The sequence below is a fragment of the Protomyctophum parallelum genome, assembly GCF_964188405.1.
Source record: "Protomyctophum parallelum genome assembly, chromosome: 16".
Taxonomy (NCBI): Eukaryota; Metazoa; Chordata; class Actinopteri; order Myctophiformes; family Myctophidae; genus Protomyctophum; species Protomyctophum parallelum.
Window position 1 is genome coordinate 36,515,594 of NC_139711.1, and position 15,704 is coordinate 36,531,297.

General features: G+C 43.5%; 2 protein-coding genes across 4 annotated transcripts in view; one reads left to right on the top strand and one right to left on the bottom strand.

Moving 5' to 3' along the window:
• Positions 1-2,101: 2,101 nt before the first annotated feature.
• On the top strand, positions 2,102-7,045 carry shisa3 (shisa family member 3). Its single transcript, XM_083785683.1, has 2 exons — positions 2,102-2,891; positions 4,838-7,045. The coding sequence occupies exons 1-2, from the start codon at positions 2,609-2,611 to the stop codon at positions 5,446-5,448; spliced, it is 894 nt and encodes a 297-aa protein (XP_083641809.1). The 5' UTR covers positions 2,102-2,608; the 3' UTR covers positions 5,449-7,045.
• Positions 7,046-9,786: 2,741 nt separating this feature from the next.
• atp8a1 (ATPase phospholipid transporting 8A1) overlaps positions 9,787-15,704 on the bottom strand; it is a 152,626-nt gene continuing 146,708 nt past the window's right edge. For 2 of the 3 annotated variants that reach the window (XM_083786146.1, XM_083786145.1), the window contains one exon: positions 9,787-14,440. In XM_083786146.1, coding sequence (XP_083642272.1) covers positions 13,951-14,440 — 490 coding nt within the window. In that variant the 3' untranslated portion in view covers positions 9,787-13,950. The remainder of the gene's footprint in view (positions 14,441-15,704) is intronic. The other variant, XM_083786147.1, reaches the window with a different exon arrangement.

Sequence of the window (15,704 nt, forward strand, 5' to 3'; positions counted from 1 at the left end):
TATATTGATATGACAGTGATGATTATGATGATGTTCATTGGTTAAAATGAGTGAAAGACAGATAATTCTTCATTTTCCCCTCTGTATGACATGTTTTATTCAAAAAATAATTTTTCATTCTGTGAATCCATAGTTGGTGTCTTTGAAGGCTGATAACAGCAACTAAGCTACCACTTGAACTGCTAACATGTTGAAATATTATCTAGGAGGGGGCACGGTGGCACAGTTGGTAGTGCTGTCGCCTCACAGCTAGAAGGTCCTGGGTTCGATCCCGCTGGGGACGCTGTGGGCACTGTCGGCGTGTTCCCTCCTCCGCGTCATCAGTGCCCATACCCGAGGCGGGGGTTGGCGATAGGGCCTTTCTGTGTGGAGTTTGCATGTTCTCCCCGTGTCCCCTAGGGTAGATACCCTCACAAAAACATGCTGTAATCCTGGTCTCTAAAACTACCTCCCCCTGGCCAGCCGGGGCACCTGATGGAGGGGAAAGGAACTGGTCGGAATAACGTGTCCCTTCCACGCGCTATGTCCGGCTGGGGAAATTCCCCTCTGTCAGGTGAAAAGAAGCAGCTTGGACTCCTCAGTTCTCATCGGGCCCAAAATTTAAGGCTGGGCCTTAACTGATCAGGCCCTAGGCCCGGCCCGGCCTGACTAATTAGCATAGATTTTAGGCCCGACCCGGCCCTAAATCGTTGTGTTGGGTCGGGCCTGGTCGGGTTTGTGCAAAATTTGAGAACTCTACACAGAGTAAAAGTGAAACGCCAGTCAGCACCATCTTCATAATAGATAAATACACAAATAGACAGAACAGAACTATTATTTTTATTATTCTAAACAAATTCAATATATATATTTTTTTTCTCATGGAGCCCCAGGCCCGGCCCGGCCCGGCCCGGCCCGGCCCGGCCCTACTGATTAGCATACATTTTAGGCCCGGCCCGGCCCTAAAATGTCGGGTCGGGCCTGGTTGGGTTCGGGCAGAGTTTGAGAACTCTACAATGAATTACACTTTTTATTTCGTACATTTCATAATGATATAATATATGATATGCTGCATCATCTACTGGACAATGGCAAATCATTGACCATGTTCACAGTTCACATGGTGGCCATTTTGCTATCACACTGTAGGGGGTACAACTGCTTTATTTTATTACAAACTGGAGCTCTAGGTGGGCGTCAGTCAGTCAGTGTCATTTTGACAGCAAATCTGATATATCTGATTAACATCCTGATCCACTTACAAGCACTAAATACACCTTTGATGCACAGCAAACACCATTAAAATGCTCTGTGGGCTACATGATCCCAAGGCCCCATTTGAAAAGTTACACCAAGAAGAACAACTTAAAACTTAAAATCACAGAGAGCTCAGTGGCACCCTTGTTAAGAGGTTGCAGTTCAAGTCTAGTTGAGTTCCTTCTACATTTTGGAGAATAACACCCAGAAGAAGGAGGTTCTCAGAGAGCATGCTCTGATAAGCTGCTGTCTATGTGAGCCACAGGTTGTGGGTTCAAGTCCTGCCCATGTCCTTCTTCTCAACACATGTTTTAAAGAGTGACATCCAGAAGAACATGCACCCTAAAACTGTGGTAGGTTACAGAGAACATGGTGGCTCCCTCTGTTAAGACGCTGTGTAGGCTTAAATTACCTATACTATACCTATATAATTTGGGTGTCCTTGACTTGAAGGTGTTTGAGAATCATTGAATTGATAAGAAGAGGCAGCTGAATGGCCAGTGAGGCTGCCTGGCAAGTAGAAGGTCCCGTGTTCGAATCCCAGTCCCGTCAATGTGTCAATGCTCATGATGGGGCATTGGGATTTGGGGGGTCTCTTTAAAGAAAAGATGAGCTTATCTGAAAGAAAACATAATATGAAAGCTTCCATAATTATATTACATTGCATGTCTTAAAGTGGCTTTCTGATGTTGAAAATGAGTATCTGCTTAATTGGGTGGAAAGCCTGCTGACGCGAGGTTACTGCTAATAACATAAAAACAGCATGGTGTCGTGAATGCGCACGTCTGGTCAATGGGCTGCGTGCGCGCCTACGGAGAGTCAGTCACAACTCACAAAAGCAACAGATTTCAAATGAGGTGCGGACGCACACCAGAGAGGACCGTGCATGGATGCCTGTCCGCATACACTCAACTTCTCCACGGAGATCAACTCCATTTATAGTGGATTATCATGAGCTGCAGTCTGCACTTTCATTTCGCCAGGATTGTTTCGTTGGCGATGCTCCCTGAATTATTTCAACAAACTTGGTCGCGCAGCCTTTTGAAGAGTCTGAACTGAACCCCTCGTTCAATTTGGACTAACTGAAGCCTGCGTAGAGTAGGCTAGTCTCCGCACATCGTTTTGGGTAACGATATATAGCCCAAATAAATTAAATGGATGGGGATAAATAAATGGTACTCGGAAGCCTGCAATTATAAGAATCATGAAACATAGCTGTTGGATCAAGCCGTGCGGGGGTTCTTCCAAACTAAACGAATAACGATGAGGAGTTTTTCTTGTAAGCCGCTGATAGAGGAGCCGGGGCTGTATTAGGGGAAACGCGGTGAACAGTGGGGTTGGGGGTCCGTGGGAGGGGACTTCGTTCTACTGCATGCACGCCGGGATGGTGCGCCTGTTGAACTGCCTGTTGTTCGGGTATCTGACCTGGAATCTACGGATATCGGACGCGCAGGGCGAGTACTGCCACGGGTGGCTGGACAGCAATGGGAATTACCACGAAGGCTTCCAGTGTCCGGAGGACTTTGACACCATGGACGCCACCGTGTGCTGCGGATCGTGCGCGCTGCGCTACTGCTGCGCGGCCGTGGACGCGCGACTGGACCAGGGAACCTGCACGAACGACAGAGAGATGGACAACACGGAGTTAACAGCGCGTAAGTTCAGCACTCGAACCCCGCCATCATCGCATCAGCAGCAGCACCCCTCAGCTCACACTGTCTGTCACATACAACGTGTCATTGTTGCGATGAGCTGTTGTGAGCTTGCAGATCTGCTATTTAGGACACAAGTTCACACAGTGAAGTTTTTATAGAAGTATAGCCTATATTTGTACGTCTTTAAATATTCTGATGAATTGAAAAGGGTGGACCCTGTTGTAAACAAGTTTAGTGCATGGTTCGTCCACAAAGTTTTTGCATTGACTTGTGCTTTCGTTTGAAATGTATCAATCAATCAATCAACCAATCAAGCAGCAGACAGGGCATGTTGCAAACTTGCAACTCATGATCCGTTTGACCGTTTCACAAGGATAGTTGGTTTAAGTGGTTAAAAGACGCTCCACTTGATCATGCAGTCATCATCTTTATCTGGGGAATGTGAGAAGTTATAGAAACGTGTAGCCTATATCGCAAAAACGAACAAACTTAACGCAGGACTATAATAGTCAAACAAATTAGAAATTAATGATATACTAGAAATACCCATGCAGGCTGCATGTGCTGATGCTCAGATGGCAACAATTGTTTTATGCATTAGCTATATAGCTATAATAATTTGAATTTAGTTTCTATAATTATATATATATATATATATATATATATATATATATATATATATATATATATATATATAGTGGAATAAGGCGAGCACGATCTAATTCCAGGTGTGCATAGCACCTGCTTTTTTGCGTTGCTATTGTGTCTATATTTGACCCCAGGTTAGATGGATTGTTATCAGCGTACAAAAAGGAAACGAAGTGGATCCGATGGTAGTCGACAGACGACACCTGGTGAATGTCCTCCACTGACATTGTACAATGTATGTGTGTAGTACACAAGTGTACTGCACTAATGTACAATGAAATAGCCCTGGGATACACATTTGAAAACAATTGGATATGTTCGCACACCCAAGAAACGCAATTGTGGTTTCACAAATTAATTTTTCTATCCCTTCGAAAATATGTAATGTAGGCTATATAGCCTACATTACATTGTTATAGAAAACAATAACACAGACAGACAGACAGACAGACAGACAGACAGACAGACAGACAGAGACAGACAGACAGAAAGAAGTTAACTTTCTTTCTCTTTCTCTCTGGCTTTTGTAGGCTAGCTATAGCTTGCTAAATTACCTATACACAACTAGTTTAGTATAGGCCTATACCGTAGTAGCCTACCTATTATAGGCTAATCCATTTTAATAGGCTATATGAGATTAAACTCATTCCCATTGGTGCCATGCAATTTTATTAGCCATCAATATTTTTTAATAAATTACATTATTTATATTTAGATAGTAGTCATATTTTATCCTGTAGCTTTTACTGTTTTTCTTTCAATTTCCTGAACGGATAAGCATTCAAATTGACTTGGCAGTTTCCCCTATGAAAATAAATAAACTTAAATGAATTTCCCTCCGCAATGAAAACAGCCGTTCTAACACGTAATCAGAGCTCTTTATCTAAATAAAGGGCAGTCAGTGTCAGTCAGCTTCTGTGTTACAGTAGTTCGTTTAGCCTATTGGTGCAAAGGGGTTTAATATGAACCGCCTTAGTGTTACAGGATAAATCTCAAAAGCTCACAAGGTATACATTTGTATAGGCCTAGATGTAGTGCATAGTATTTTCTTTCAAATGTTTTGTGTTACAAGATTGTTACACATCATCCTGGATAGAGATGGCAGGCTGCATTGATCAAGTATATTTCACATTTTTTGTATGTCCTCTGCTTCTCAACCTTTTGTCTTGACTTAATTGTAGTGCCTGAAGAGCAATGGGGAAAGCACAAATGTTTAGAAGGCTGTGCATGTAGGCATTAGAGGCAATATTTTCCATTAACTATACACATTCCTTACCCATGTAAACTCTTTCCCCCAGAGCCCATCTATGTGCCCTTCCTGATGGTGGGTAGCATGTTCGTAGCGTTCGTGGTGGTGGGCTCCCTGGTGGCTGTGTACTGTTGCACCTGCCTCCGACCCAAGCAGCCCACCCAGCAGCCCATCCGCTTCTCGCTGCGTAGCTGCCAGGGAGAGACCATCCCCATGATCCTCACCACGGCCCCCCCCAGCCTGCGCACGCCGTCGCGACAGTCCAGCACGGCGACCACGAGTTCAAGCTCGGCGGGAGGCGGCGGCTCCGTGCGTGGTTTCTCCCTGGGCGGTCCGGGCCAGGGCCAGCAGCAGCAGCATGGGTGCCTGGTGTCGGCCAGCATCTCATCGGCCGCCTCCACCCCTGCCCCGCAGCCCCTACCACCTCCACCGCCTCCTCCGTACACATCCCCGGCGACCTCTGGAATGCAGGGAGGAGGCTTTCCGCATCCGCACCCGAGCACCTCCAGTCATACCCATACGCACACACAGCTGCCTCCTTCCATGCACTCTCATCCTTCCCAGGGCGCAGCGTTCCTCCTGCCTCAACAGTACTTCTTCCCCCTGCAACCAGAGGCCTTCACAACCACCAAGAGCTTTGCAGACTTTGGCCAGAGCTGATAGGGTGGACTCATCCGGTGGTTCCTGTGGAATGGACGGTTGGTCATGTAGACACTCACTGTATGTGGAGTGCTGTGACCGAATCACAGAGAAGCAGATGTGACTTGAACTGAAGTGTGAAATTGACAATTGCTGTCCTGATTGGTCGCTATGCTTGGCTGTACTGTCCCATTGAGTTGCAGCACAGGTCATCGTTTAATAATGAAATAATAAAAATGACCCTTTACTATTAGGGGACATGGTGGATTTGAGTCTTATGCACTTTTTATATTCATGCATATCGTAGACAAAGTTCTCTGTCCTTTGTTATATTGCTTTTACATGCCTTTGCAAGTGGCAGCTTGCAATTATAACCTACCCTTGTGCCAAGATCTTTACTGTATGTTGGATTATTCTCACAACAGTTGACCTGGACTGGGCCATCTTTTTTGGAAGCAGTGCAGAGCGTTTTAAATCATTTTGATGGCCATTGGGCGGGCACCAGAGGATTAAAATGTGTATTTTGACAATCGCAAAGCCCTCTAAAAGAAGGGTAACTGGTACAATAAATTAAGCTTACTTTTTGAAGCTACAGGATGGTCCATGAAGGACGTTTACAGGTCAAACTAGGCCTACAGAACTTAGCGCACCCACAATAGCACAAACGACAGAAAACACAGTGAATGTCTGCCATGATGAATGCATCTTAATCACATTTTAACCACTTTAAATCTGGCATCCCTATTTTGGGCATGCAAAATGTTATGAAATGTTCAAAAAGAGCAAAATAGCAGACTTACATGCTCTACTGTCGCAACATGACATGTAGCCTACAGTAGATCTGCTATTTTAGCTATTTCTCTGACACTATCATTCAATGAAGTATAAAGTTGCATTTACTGATTAAGCAAAACATTTAAAATTTAAAAGAAGAGAAGCCGCCATCGTTATCTTGGAACAGGAAACCGGAGTGTGTATAGCACAACGGTTCCCTACCTGTCGCTCATTCTCGCGCCACACTTCACAGCAGGAATGCAGAGCTGAGATCTGTCATTGTCAGTGTTCAATGAGCATGGCATGGTCACAGTGTTAAAAACAACTCGCCCCAGAAATAGAGGTTTGGATTGCACCAACAGGTATAGCAAAACTCTCACAAAGGGTCCCTCTGTTCTGCAGTTATCTGAGTGTGAAATAGACTTGGCAGTAACTAACTCATGAGTGTCCCATATAGTTGTGTCTGTCTCTCTCGCCACATTCAGGTTGCATGGGTATTTTTGCTACAATAGCTGTACCATGACTGTCATAGAGTGCAATTCACAATATCTTGAGTGTCTATGTTAAAATCTCACATTTTCTTTGATTAATGAGAGTACTACTATTATCTTCCAGTGGCCACAACAAGTTGGGACTTGTGGAAATGTCACTTGGTTTTATTATTTCTTCAGAGTTAACTAGTTCTGTCATCAACACGTTTTAGTTTGGGGAGAAAAGATTGAGAATATTCCTATTCTTTTTGACACACCTGGATTACATTTCCCCAAACTGTGTTTATTTTAGAATGTGAGATATTTTTATTTACATTGGAAGTCAATATGCCCCAACTACCCTAAATTGGAATAAGAATACAAATCCCCACTGTAATAAACTGATATTCATTTAATGTGTAATAACTCATTGTTCATAACGGTCATGATTGTCTTTTGGATACTCCAAAGAGCCCACGTGTAATATATTGAGAGTCAAAAATACAAATATTACATGCACAGTAGCCTCGATACCCAGGCTTTCATTTCGTCTGCGCGAAAGATGAAAGCCTGGAAAAAGCCGTGGGCTGAACCAGTCTAAAAGTGGGAGTCAACCCTTCCGGGTGGGCGTCGCTCTAAATGATGTGACGTAGCGCTGCACTAGGGGGGAGAGGAGGGGCCGGGGGTGACGGACAGATCGATGAGATCCAATCAGGGTGCGCGCATTTCTGAGGCGCGACCCGCCCCTCTAGACCAGAAATGTCTCTGCTTAGGTCAGGCTACATGCACAGCAGCTTGCATTAATTGGCTAGTAGGCAAAATAAAGGAGGGCGCCATATCGGCTGAGATTCTGGATATTGTAATATGAATATCAACTAGATCACCAAGCTCATCATAAGTCACTGTGATGTTTTGTGAGCTTGTAGATCTGCTGTTTTTGCTATTTCTAATACATTTCGTGATAAAATACTATAATATCAATATTGAGATTCATTGTGATATTTGATTTTGTCCATGTGAACCAGCCCTTAATTGCTTCAAGGACCACTTCACAACTTTTCAACCTATCTTCATATAATTGGTCCTCATGAATGTTCATGATAAAATGGCACAATATTTTTCTACTTGGTCTGTGTCTCATCATAGGACTGCTTTGGGCAGTTCAGAAACCCGTCTACCAGGACTTTCTTTAAACAGATTTTTATTATCGTGAGAACGATGGCTTCCATATTCGCATTGCAACTTTTCATGAATAGAAAGCCTGCAGTTTCTATTAGCTTGGATTCCCCATCAATGAGATGTCACTGGTGGATGGGTTTCTGAACTGCCTCCAGCCCTCCTATGAATAACCACACTGGGATATGTCATATCTCTGCTGGCGGGCAGAAACCACCTAACTCCAAAATGTTAATTTTCATTTTTTCATTTTTATTTGTTTTTAACCAACACACAGACGTAAAGGGTGTTCAATAGCGCTGATTTATTTGTATTTATTTAAGGAAAAAAAGAAGGCTAAACAGGTGGAGTTAGCTGGTTTGGCAGACAGTTTGAGGATCCAATGTTGGGAGTTGGGAGGTTTTGGCCATGGCACTTTTTAATACTTTTCATTGGTTCAATATTTTTCAAACACACAAACATAAAAAGTGTTCAAATCAATAGCACTAATGTATGAACATATCTCCATGGACAGGGCAAAAACTCTAATATGGATCACATTTACAGTATATATTATACAACTTATGAAGTAATAAACTTCAATAACAGGGACACTATTATTGTAATATGGATTGAAGTGGAGAGTCAGCAAGCCGGCTGACCCTGGCTGTCCTGAGACGTAGGCTACCATCATTAACACAATGCTGTCTGATGGAAACCTTGTAGGTCTGGAAACTGAAACAAAAGTCTGTGTTCCAGTGGATCCAATGTAGTTATTTAGTCAACTCTTAAAAGTATTATGTCTTGTTAATACATTTCATTGCGTTTTCATTGACACACTTAACCACTTTTACTTTCAAAATCCTCTGAAAGTAGTGAAAATAGCCGGTCTACAAGCTCACACATCGATGCACTGTGAGCTGGTAGATTGTCCGTTTCTGTTGTAATTGATGTATGACAAAGCAGTGCATTCATTTATTAAAAGTTTAAATATGGAGATACAAGGTTTCTGCCCGACAGCCACAAAATGGTGATCGTGTTGAAATGTGGTCATTTGTTTGTCCTTCATGCGGACTGATGTTTTTCAGCCTTTTCCTGTTTAGTTTCCATGTGGAGGATGTCCTGTTTGCTGCACAGTCCCATGATTTCATGGGAGACGGCAAAGATTTATTAAAGATAGTTTTTTAACTACTTGAACCCTAGCACACCCATTCTAACTACTTGTCTTGAACCCTAGCACACCCATTCTACGGCAGGGACAGATTAACCCCCACGAGAGCCCCTGGGACGGTATTTGTTTTGGGGTCCCCCGTAGTGCGTTTTTTTTTTTTATCACAACTAACAGCCAATGAAGGGTCCCAGGGGCCCTTGCCAGGGCCTCAATACTGTGCAGCCCCGTTTCCCTGAAGGGCCCCTGATAGCAAAGGGCCTAATGGCTAATTAGGCCCTGTTCTACGGGGGCAGTTTTATGAACTACAGATCTACAAGCTCACGATGACGGCTCAACCAAGGTCACGTTGACTAAATATAGAGGGTTTAAGTGTTTACACTTCTCCCCGTATAAGGAGCAGTTTTAAGATTTCACCTGCATTGCTGTCAAATTATACAGTAACAAAAACCAGACCCATCTGAAGTGAGTGGTGCTGCACTGGTACTGTACTGTACAGTACTGCCTTCCTCCCTGGCCTGTGTGTGTGTGTGTGTGTGTGTGTGTGTGTGTATGTCGCTGCTCAACAGTGCCATCCAGCGGTATTGGCGTGGTACTTCTGTGCTCATACACACAGATAGACATAAACACATACAAAGTCACATAATAGGAGTGGCTAGCAAAATATATTTCATGCACATGATTTGTAATGTGGGGTGAGGGGATTCCTTTTGCACGAGTTTGGATGCTTTTGTTGACGTAGCAGGGTTTGTATAATGACAACATAGCGTCTTATTTGTTTGTAAAGTTTATTTCAGTAGTCCTTCATGGCAGTAGAAGACGACACTTAAAATTTGCAGTCCCAACATGCAGAACAATCGTTTGAACAAAATGACGTGAAAAGTAACAAATACTCAAAATCAAAGATTAAAAGTGCATTTTTCTTCTGTAAAGTGACCAACACTTGAAGGAGAATCAAAGTAGTACGATTATAACACTTAACCAAAGAACAGTTTTAGTTATCCATTCATGCAGCCCACAACTTTCACAGACGACAATGTGTTGTATGTTCCAGAAAAGCAACAGTCCAAGCCTTCCACAACGACGAGATCCACATTCAGCATTTTTGGAAAGTTCTGACAGCAGATGACACCAATCAATTACATTAATAATAAAAAGAAAAAAGAAAAAAAAGAAAAGCATAAATCATCAATAATATCCTCACTGAACCAAGATAAACATAAAAGAGAAAACAATTTTATGTCAAGTAGAGGTACACTGCATGAAGAACACAAGTTGAAAACAAATACACCCAGAAAAATGATATTCCAATTAAAACCAATAACTAGACTATAGCAGATACACTGAGTGCAACAGCACCTGTCAAAGCTAGCTGAGCATGGGAGGAGCCAAGAACCTCCAGAGCGCGCGCACACACGCGCACACACACACACACACACAAGTATGCTACACACCCACCCGCACAAATAGACCCATACACACAACCACACTCACACATTATACGCAAACACCCTGAAGTGAGACATGCATCAGCTCACAGTAGTACACCGTTGCTTGCTATACCTGGAGTCGTGCAAACAGACAATTAGAGCAGGTATTTCCATACACACTGCACTAATTAGAGCAGGTATTACCATACACACTGCACACATTAGAGCAGGTATTACCATACACACTGCACTCACACACAAAAAGAAAGCGACAAGAGAACTAAGGGGCTGAGAGCTCTCAGTCTCACATATAGGACATACATGCAATGCATACATATAAGTTATCCACAGGTTACACACACACACACACTCTCACACACATGCACATGCAGACTACAATTCACGCACGCACGCACTCTCTCTCTCTCGCACGCGCACACACACACACACACACACACACTCTCTCTCTCTCGCACTCACGCACTCTCGCACTCACACACTCGCTCTCACACACACACTCGCACTCTCTCTCGCACACACACACTCGCACTCTCTCTCACACACACACACACACACACACACACACACACACACACACACACAAAACAGATCTCCCATAGGGAGAAAAAAGAGCAATCACGCAGACACAAGTAATCAATCAATTATAAATAAACAAAGCCATAACAATATTAATATTAATACTACAATAACAGGACATTTAACAAAGCTCGGTTTCCTCATTCTATCTTTTGAGCATTCTGTCAGTGTATCAGAGAAAAGAAAAAAAGAAAGAGAACTTACAGACGACAGTTCATTACAAAGCCGGTCAATGCAAAATTCATACCTCTCCAATATAAAAATACAAATTCACAAAATAACTATAGAGACAAAGTAGATTCGATAGAGTTGTGGAGCTTCCTGGCTAATATTTCTCTCTCTCCCTTAAGCTAATGGCACTTATGTTAGAAAGTTAAAATCTCCATTTTAAGGGGAAAAAGTTGTGAAATAAAAGCCACCACTCTTAAGCATACAGACGTTCGAACAAGGTGGTCAACACTCTGCTCCTCCCCCACTAAAACCAAGAAACCTTGTTTTTACCTGTGCCATAATAAGACACTGTGTATGTCTCACATTGTACAATAATGTGGTGGTGGTGGTGGTGGTTAGGGAACGACGTCTTCTCAATAGGTGTGAGGAGCACTGTTCTATTCTAGCTGGCTAAACTACTCTTGGCTATCCGTTTTCTAATAGGGAAAAGGTCTACATAGGCACCATTGTGATAGTCGCAGTCAAGCAATGTGTGGAATGCAATTATTTGTGGAGAGCAATTGAACCGCTGTAGAAAATGGAGGGAAGCTGGACTAAGTTTCTTTTTTACGAGGCAAAAACCATGAAGCGAAATCAGGCACGATATCTACATACGTTGTTTGTTTGTGTTCTTTTAGAATAAATAAAAAGGACATGTAAATGAAAATGAAAACTATGGCTGAAGGCATAAATAAATGTAAGGCCTTATTATACAGTAGACTTTTCCTTGAGTGCAAAACAAAAACAAAGAACAAAACATCAACATGTATGGTCTGAAGTGGTCCATTCAGTTTTCTGGAATAAACGCAGGAGTGCGAGTACATTATTTCTTAAATTTCATTTTTAGATTTCAACAGTGTCTTGGAAGAGATTGTATATACGACTGCTCTTTGGCAATCAACTCTAAATTCTAATACAATAATAATCATTTAGGAACTAATCGTCTGGCGTCTTAATTTCTTTTTAGTATAGTACATATACAGTACGGGTTACAGCTAAGGGTTTGATTTGATAAAGTGATTGAACAACTCTTTTGGCTCAGAATTTAAATAAATAATTTCTTTAAAACAAACAACCGACTCCCGACAGACTGAACGAGAACAGTGAGGAACTTCAGACCACAGATTTATGCGTAAAAATGCAAGCACAGTGCTCATCACGTCTGCTGGACACACAACTACAGCATAGTGAAATACTTGTTCAACACTTTTCTCCTTGTTTTTTTTTCCCTTTTTGAAGAAGTACATTACTGTACAATATCTCCCTCTCTGCTGTCCATTTCATTGTCATGTCCAAAAATCCCCTCACACTGGTGGGAAGGTGGGTGGGGAGGGGCATGGACTCGCACCGGGGTTCCCCCCCGGATTCGCTTCAAACCGCCTTTGGCAATGGCTATTGTGGCTCCTGATAGGCCGGCCTGGCCAAAGAGGCCTCACCAATCATTGGTCCTCTGCTTGGTGGTATCGTAGGCTCTGACGACCTCCGACTGCGACACCACGCCGTTCTCATCCTGAGAGAAGGCGTAGCCATCTGGGAAAAGGGAGAATGCCAGTCAGAAGCTACTCAGCACAGGAGAGTTATAACGGCTGATCTGGGGTCAGAGAATGTAAACCAAAACCACTTAATGGACAATAAACAAAGCAAACTACAAACTACAGCAAAACAATAGACATAAATGGTTATAAATAATAAAAAGTAAATGAATGTCAGAATGATAAAAAGTATATACTGTATATAAAAAAAAAGAAATATACATTTAAGCGCCCTTATCTGTACTGGGTGAGCCCTGTGGCCAATCCTGTAATATTTTCTGCAATTCTAAAGCCAGAACCCTAGTATATAGCATCCTAACCTTTGACCCCTGACTCACCTTCGGGTGTCAAATGACTCAGTCAGTACCTGGAGGCCAACAGGCAGGTTCAAAAGGCCCCGCTGGATCGAGTGCATTGTATGGGGAATAACATCGCAAAGCAACATTGGATCAATCGTTATCGGGCTCTACGAAACAACTCTACCCACACGGTACACGAGGGAAGGACAGGAAATCAGTAGCTGAAACACAAATATCTACAGGAGAAGAGATTTCTATCAGTGGCTAACGCTACAGCACTATATAGTCTCTATGGGTGAAAAGACAAGGAAAGGAAAAATAAGTCACACAATAATGATCTCATCTCCACCTATGAGACGAGAAAAAAAACAAAAGAAAACGATCAGACAAAGGAGCAGAATGAACAGAACAAAGAGACAAGAGAAACACACGCAAACACGCACGGACGCATTACACTACAATCATGTATTGCTGGCAGCACTGGAACTGCAACAACAACGTTTAGCCAGAGTGCCAGATGGGTGAATTTCCAGCCATGATTTGGCAGGAAACAAGAGCCTTGACCCATGGGTGAATTTTTAATGCTGCTATACAGTATATATTTTAATAACAAATTAATAAACAAAAATAGAAACATTGTTTGTTGCCCAGTGAACACGGACACAGTAAGTGTTTAGGACAGGCAGGCAGACGGCGCAGCGGGCAGAGCCAGGGACCATTAGCAGCTGCTGGGACACAAGCAGGGAGCTGTGGGTCTGTTTTAGTATACTTAATGAGTTTTAAGACAGCATTATGGATGTGGATTTCCTGCCTCAGGCTAATGTGGAACAGACTCCAGGTTAGCGCCGCTCTAGGACCGAGGAGGGTCCTCCTCTAGGGGCCATGGAGCTATACGCGTCGGAACAGGGATAATGACACACATGCGGGTCTCCCCCGCATTGAAAGCAGACAAATTATCCGGATCTTTGTTCTATTTCCCTTCTCTGGGATAGCATCTAAACTGTGTGACGCCTTGGCCGCGAGGTGCCTTTGGGGAAGGTAGTACGACGTGTGTGTGTGCGTGTGTGTGTGCGCGCACGTACGTGAGATAGTAAGAGCGATGTGAACAGTAACGGATAGACAGAGGGATACATTTATAAGTAGACAAAAAGAGAGACGGCAAAAGAAGAGGATGAAGAAAGGCAGAACATTTTGAGAGAAAAGACAGAGATAGAACAAGAAGGAATACACCCAGAGGATAGACACACACACGTCTAGACAGTATGTTAGGAGACGGCAGGACTCACGTAGCAGGTTCTGCTGCATGGAGTCGGACCGGTACAGGCTGACCGTGCTCTTCTTAAAGACATTCTTCAGAAGTTGGGCCCTCTCCGTCAAACTGGAAACACACACACACACACACAGAGTGTGTTAGTATCGTGCTGAGCGCTGCGGGCATACTTAATGACCCATATGTCAAGCTACTGCTCCACCCGAGCAGATGGATCTGACAACTGCTTCACCTGCTGGGTGAGACACAGCTCTGAAGACGCACCAGGGAGGGGGCAATAACCCTGTGCGCGTGACGCGTGACACACACACACACACACACACACACACACACACACACACACACACACACACACACACACACACACACACACACACACACACACACACACACACACACACACACACACACACACACACACACACACACACACACACACACACACAATCAGTATATACTGTATGTGTGCGTGCCAGGGCTAGAGGTCCTGGTCTGCATGGGTCTGGGACAGCGTCCAGGCAAAGAGATCAGCTTTCAGTTGGCAGGAGATTTCACACTGATTGGCTCCATTCTAAAGCCCTGCACGCAGTGCACAGGCCCACAGGAGAGCCAGGGAGTGGCTTCAGACCTGGTAATGTCCAACATACAGTACATCGTCGCTGTCGGGTGGAAATATCACACATGCCGCGAGGCGTTGTGTGCTATTTGCGACACTCTTGTTTGATGTACGTAGCACGGCATTCATATACAGTATGAAAAACATACACATTTGAAACTTGGAGATACAAGGTTTCTGCGTCTGGTTTTACTCTGTGTCTCTCTCTCTCTCTCTCTGAAATACTGTCGGCCAGGAGTAGTGAAATCAGAGTTTCGGTAAATGCCACGGTAATTTTTACCATGGCATATTAGTGCAATTGGAGAACATTTGGGAGAGAATGAAAGAGAACTAGAGATGTAATTCAGGGTCAGAGGAGTGCAGAAAAAGAGAGAAGCGCGAAGCTAAATCCTCAGTGTTAAAAGGTCTCAAATGAACCCTTAGGATTGTACAGTGTAGTGTGCATGTGGCCATGTACCTCTTGTACAGTGTAGTGTGCATGTGGCCATGTACCTCTTGTACAGTGTAGTGTGCATGTGGCCATGTACCTCTTGTACAGTGTAGTGTGCATGTGGCCATGTACCTCTTGTACAGTGTAGTGTGCATGTGGCCATATACTGTACCTCTTGTACAGTGTAGTGTGCATGTGGCCATATACTGTACCTCTTGTACAGTGTAGTGTGCATGTGGCCATATACCTCTTGTACAGTGTAGTGTGCATGTGGCCATATACTGTACCTCTTGTACAGTGTAGTGTGCATGTGGCCATGTACCTCT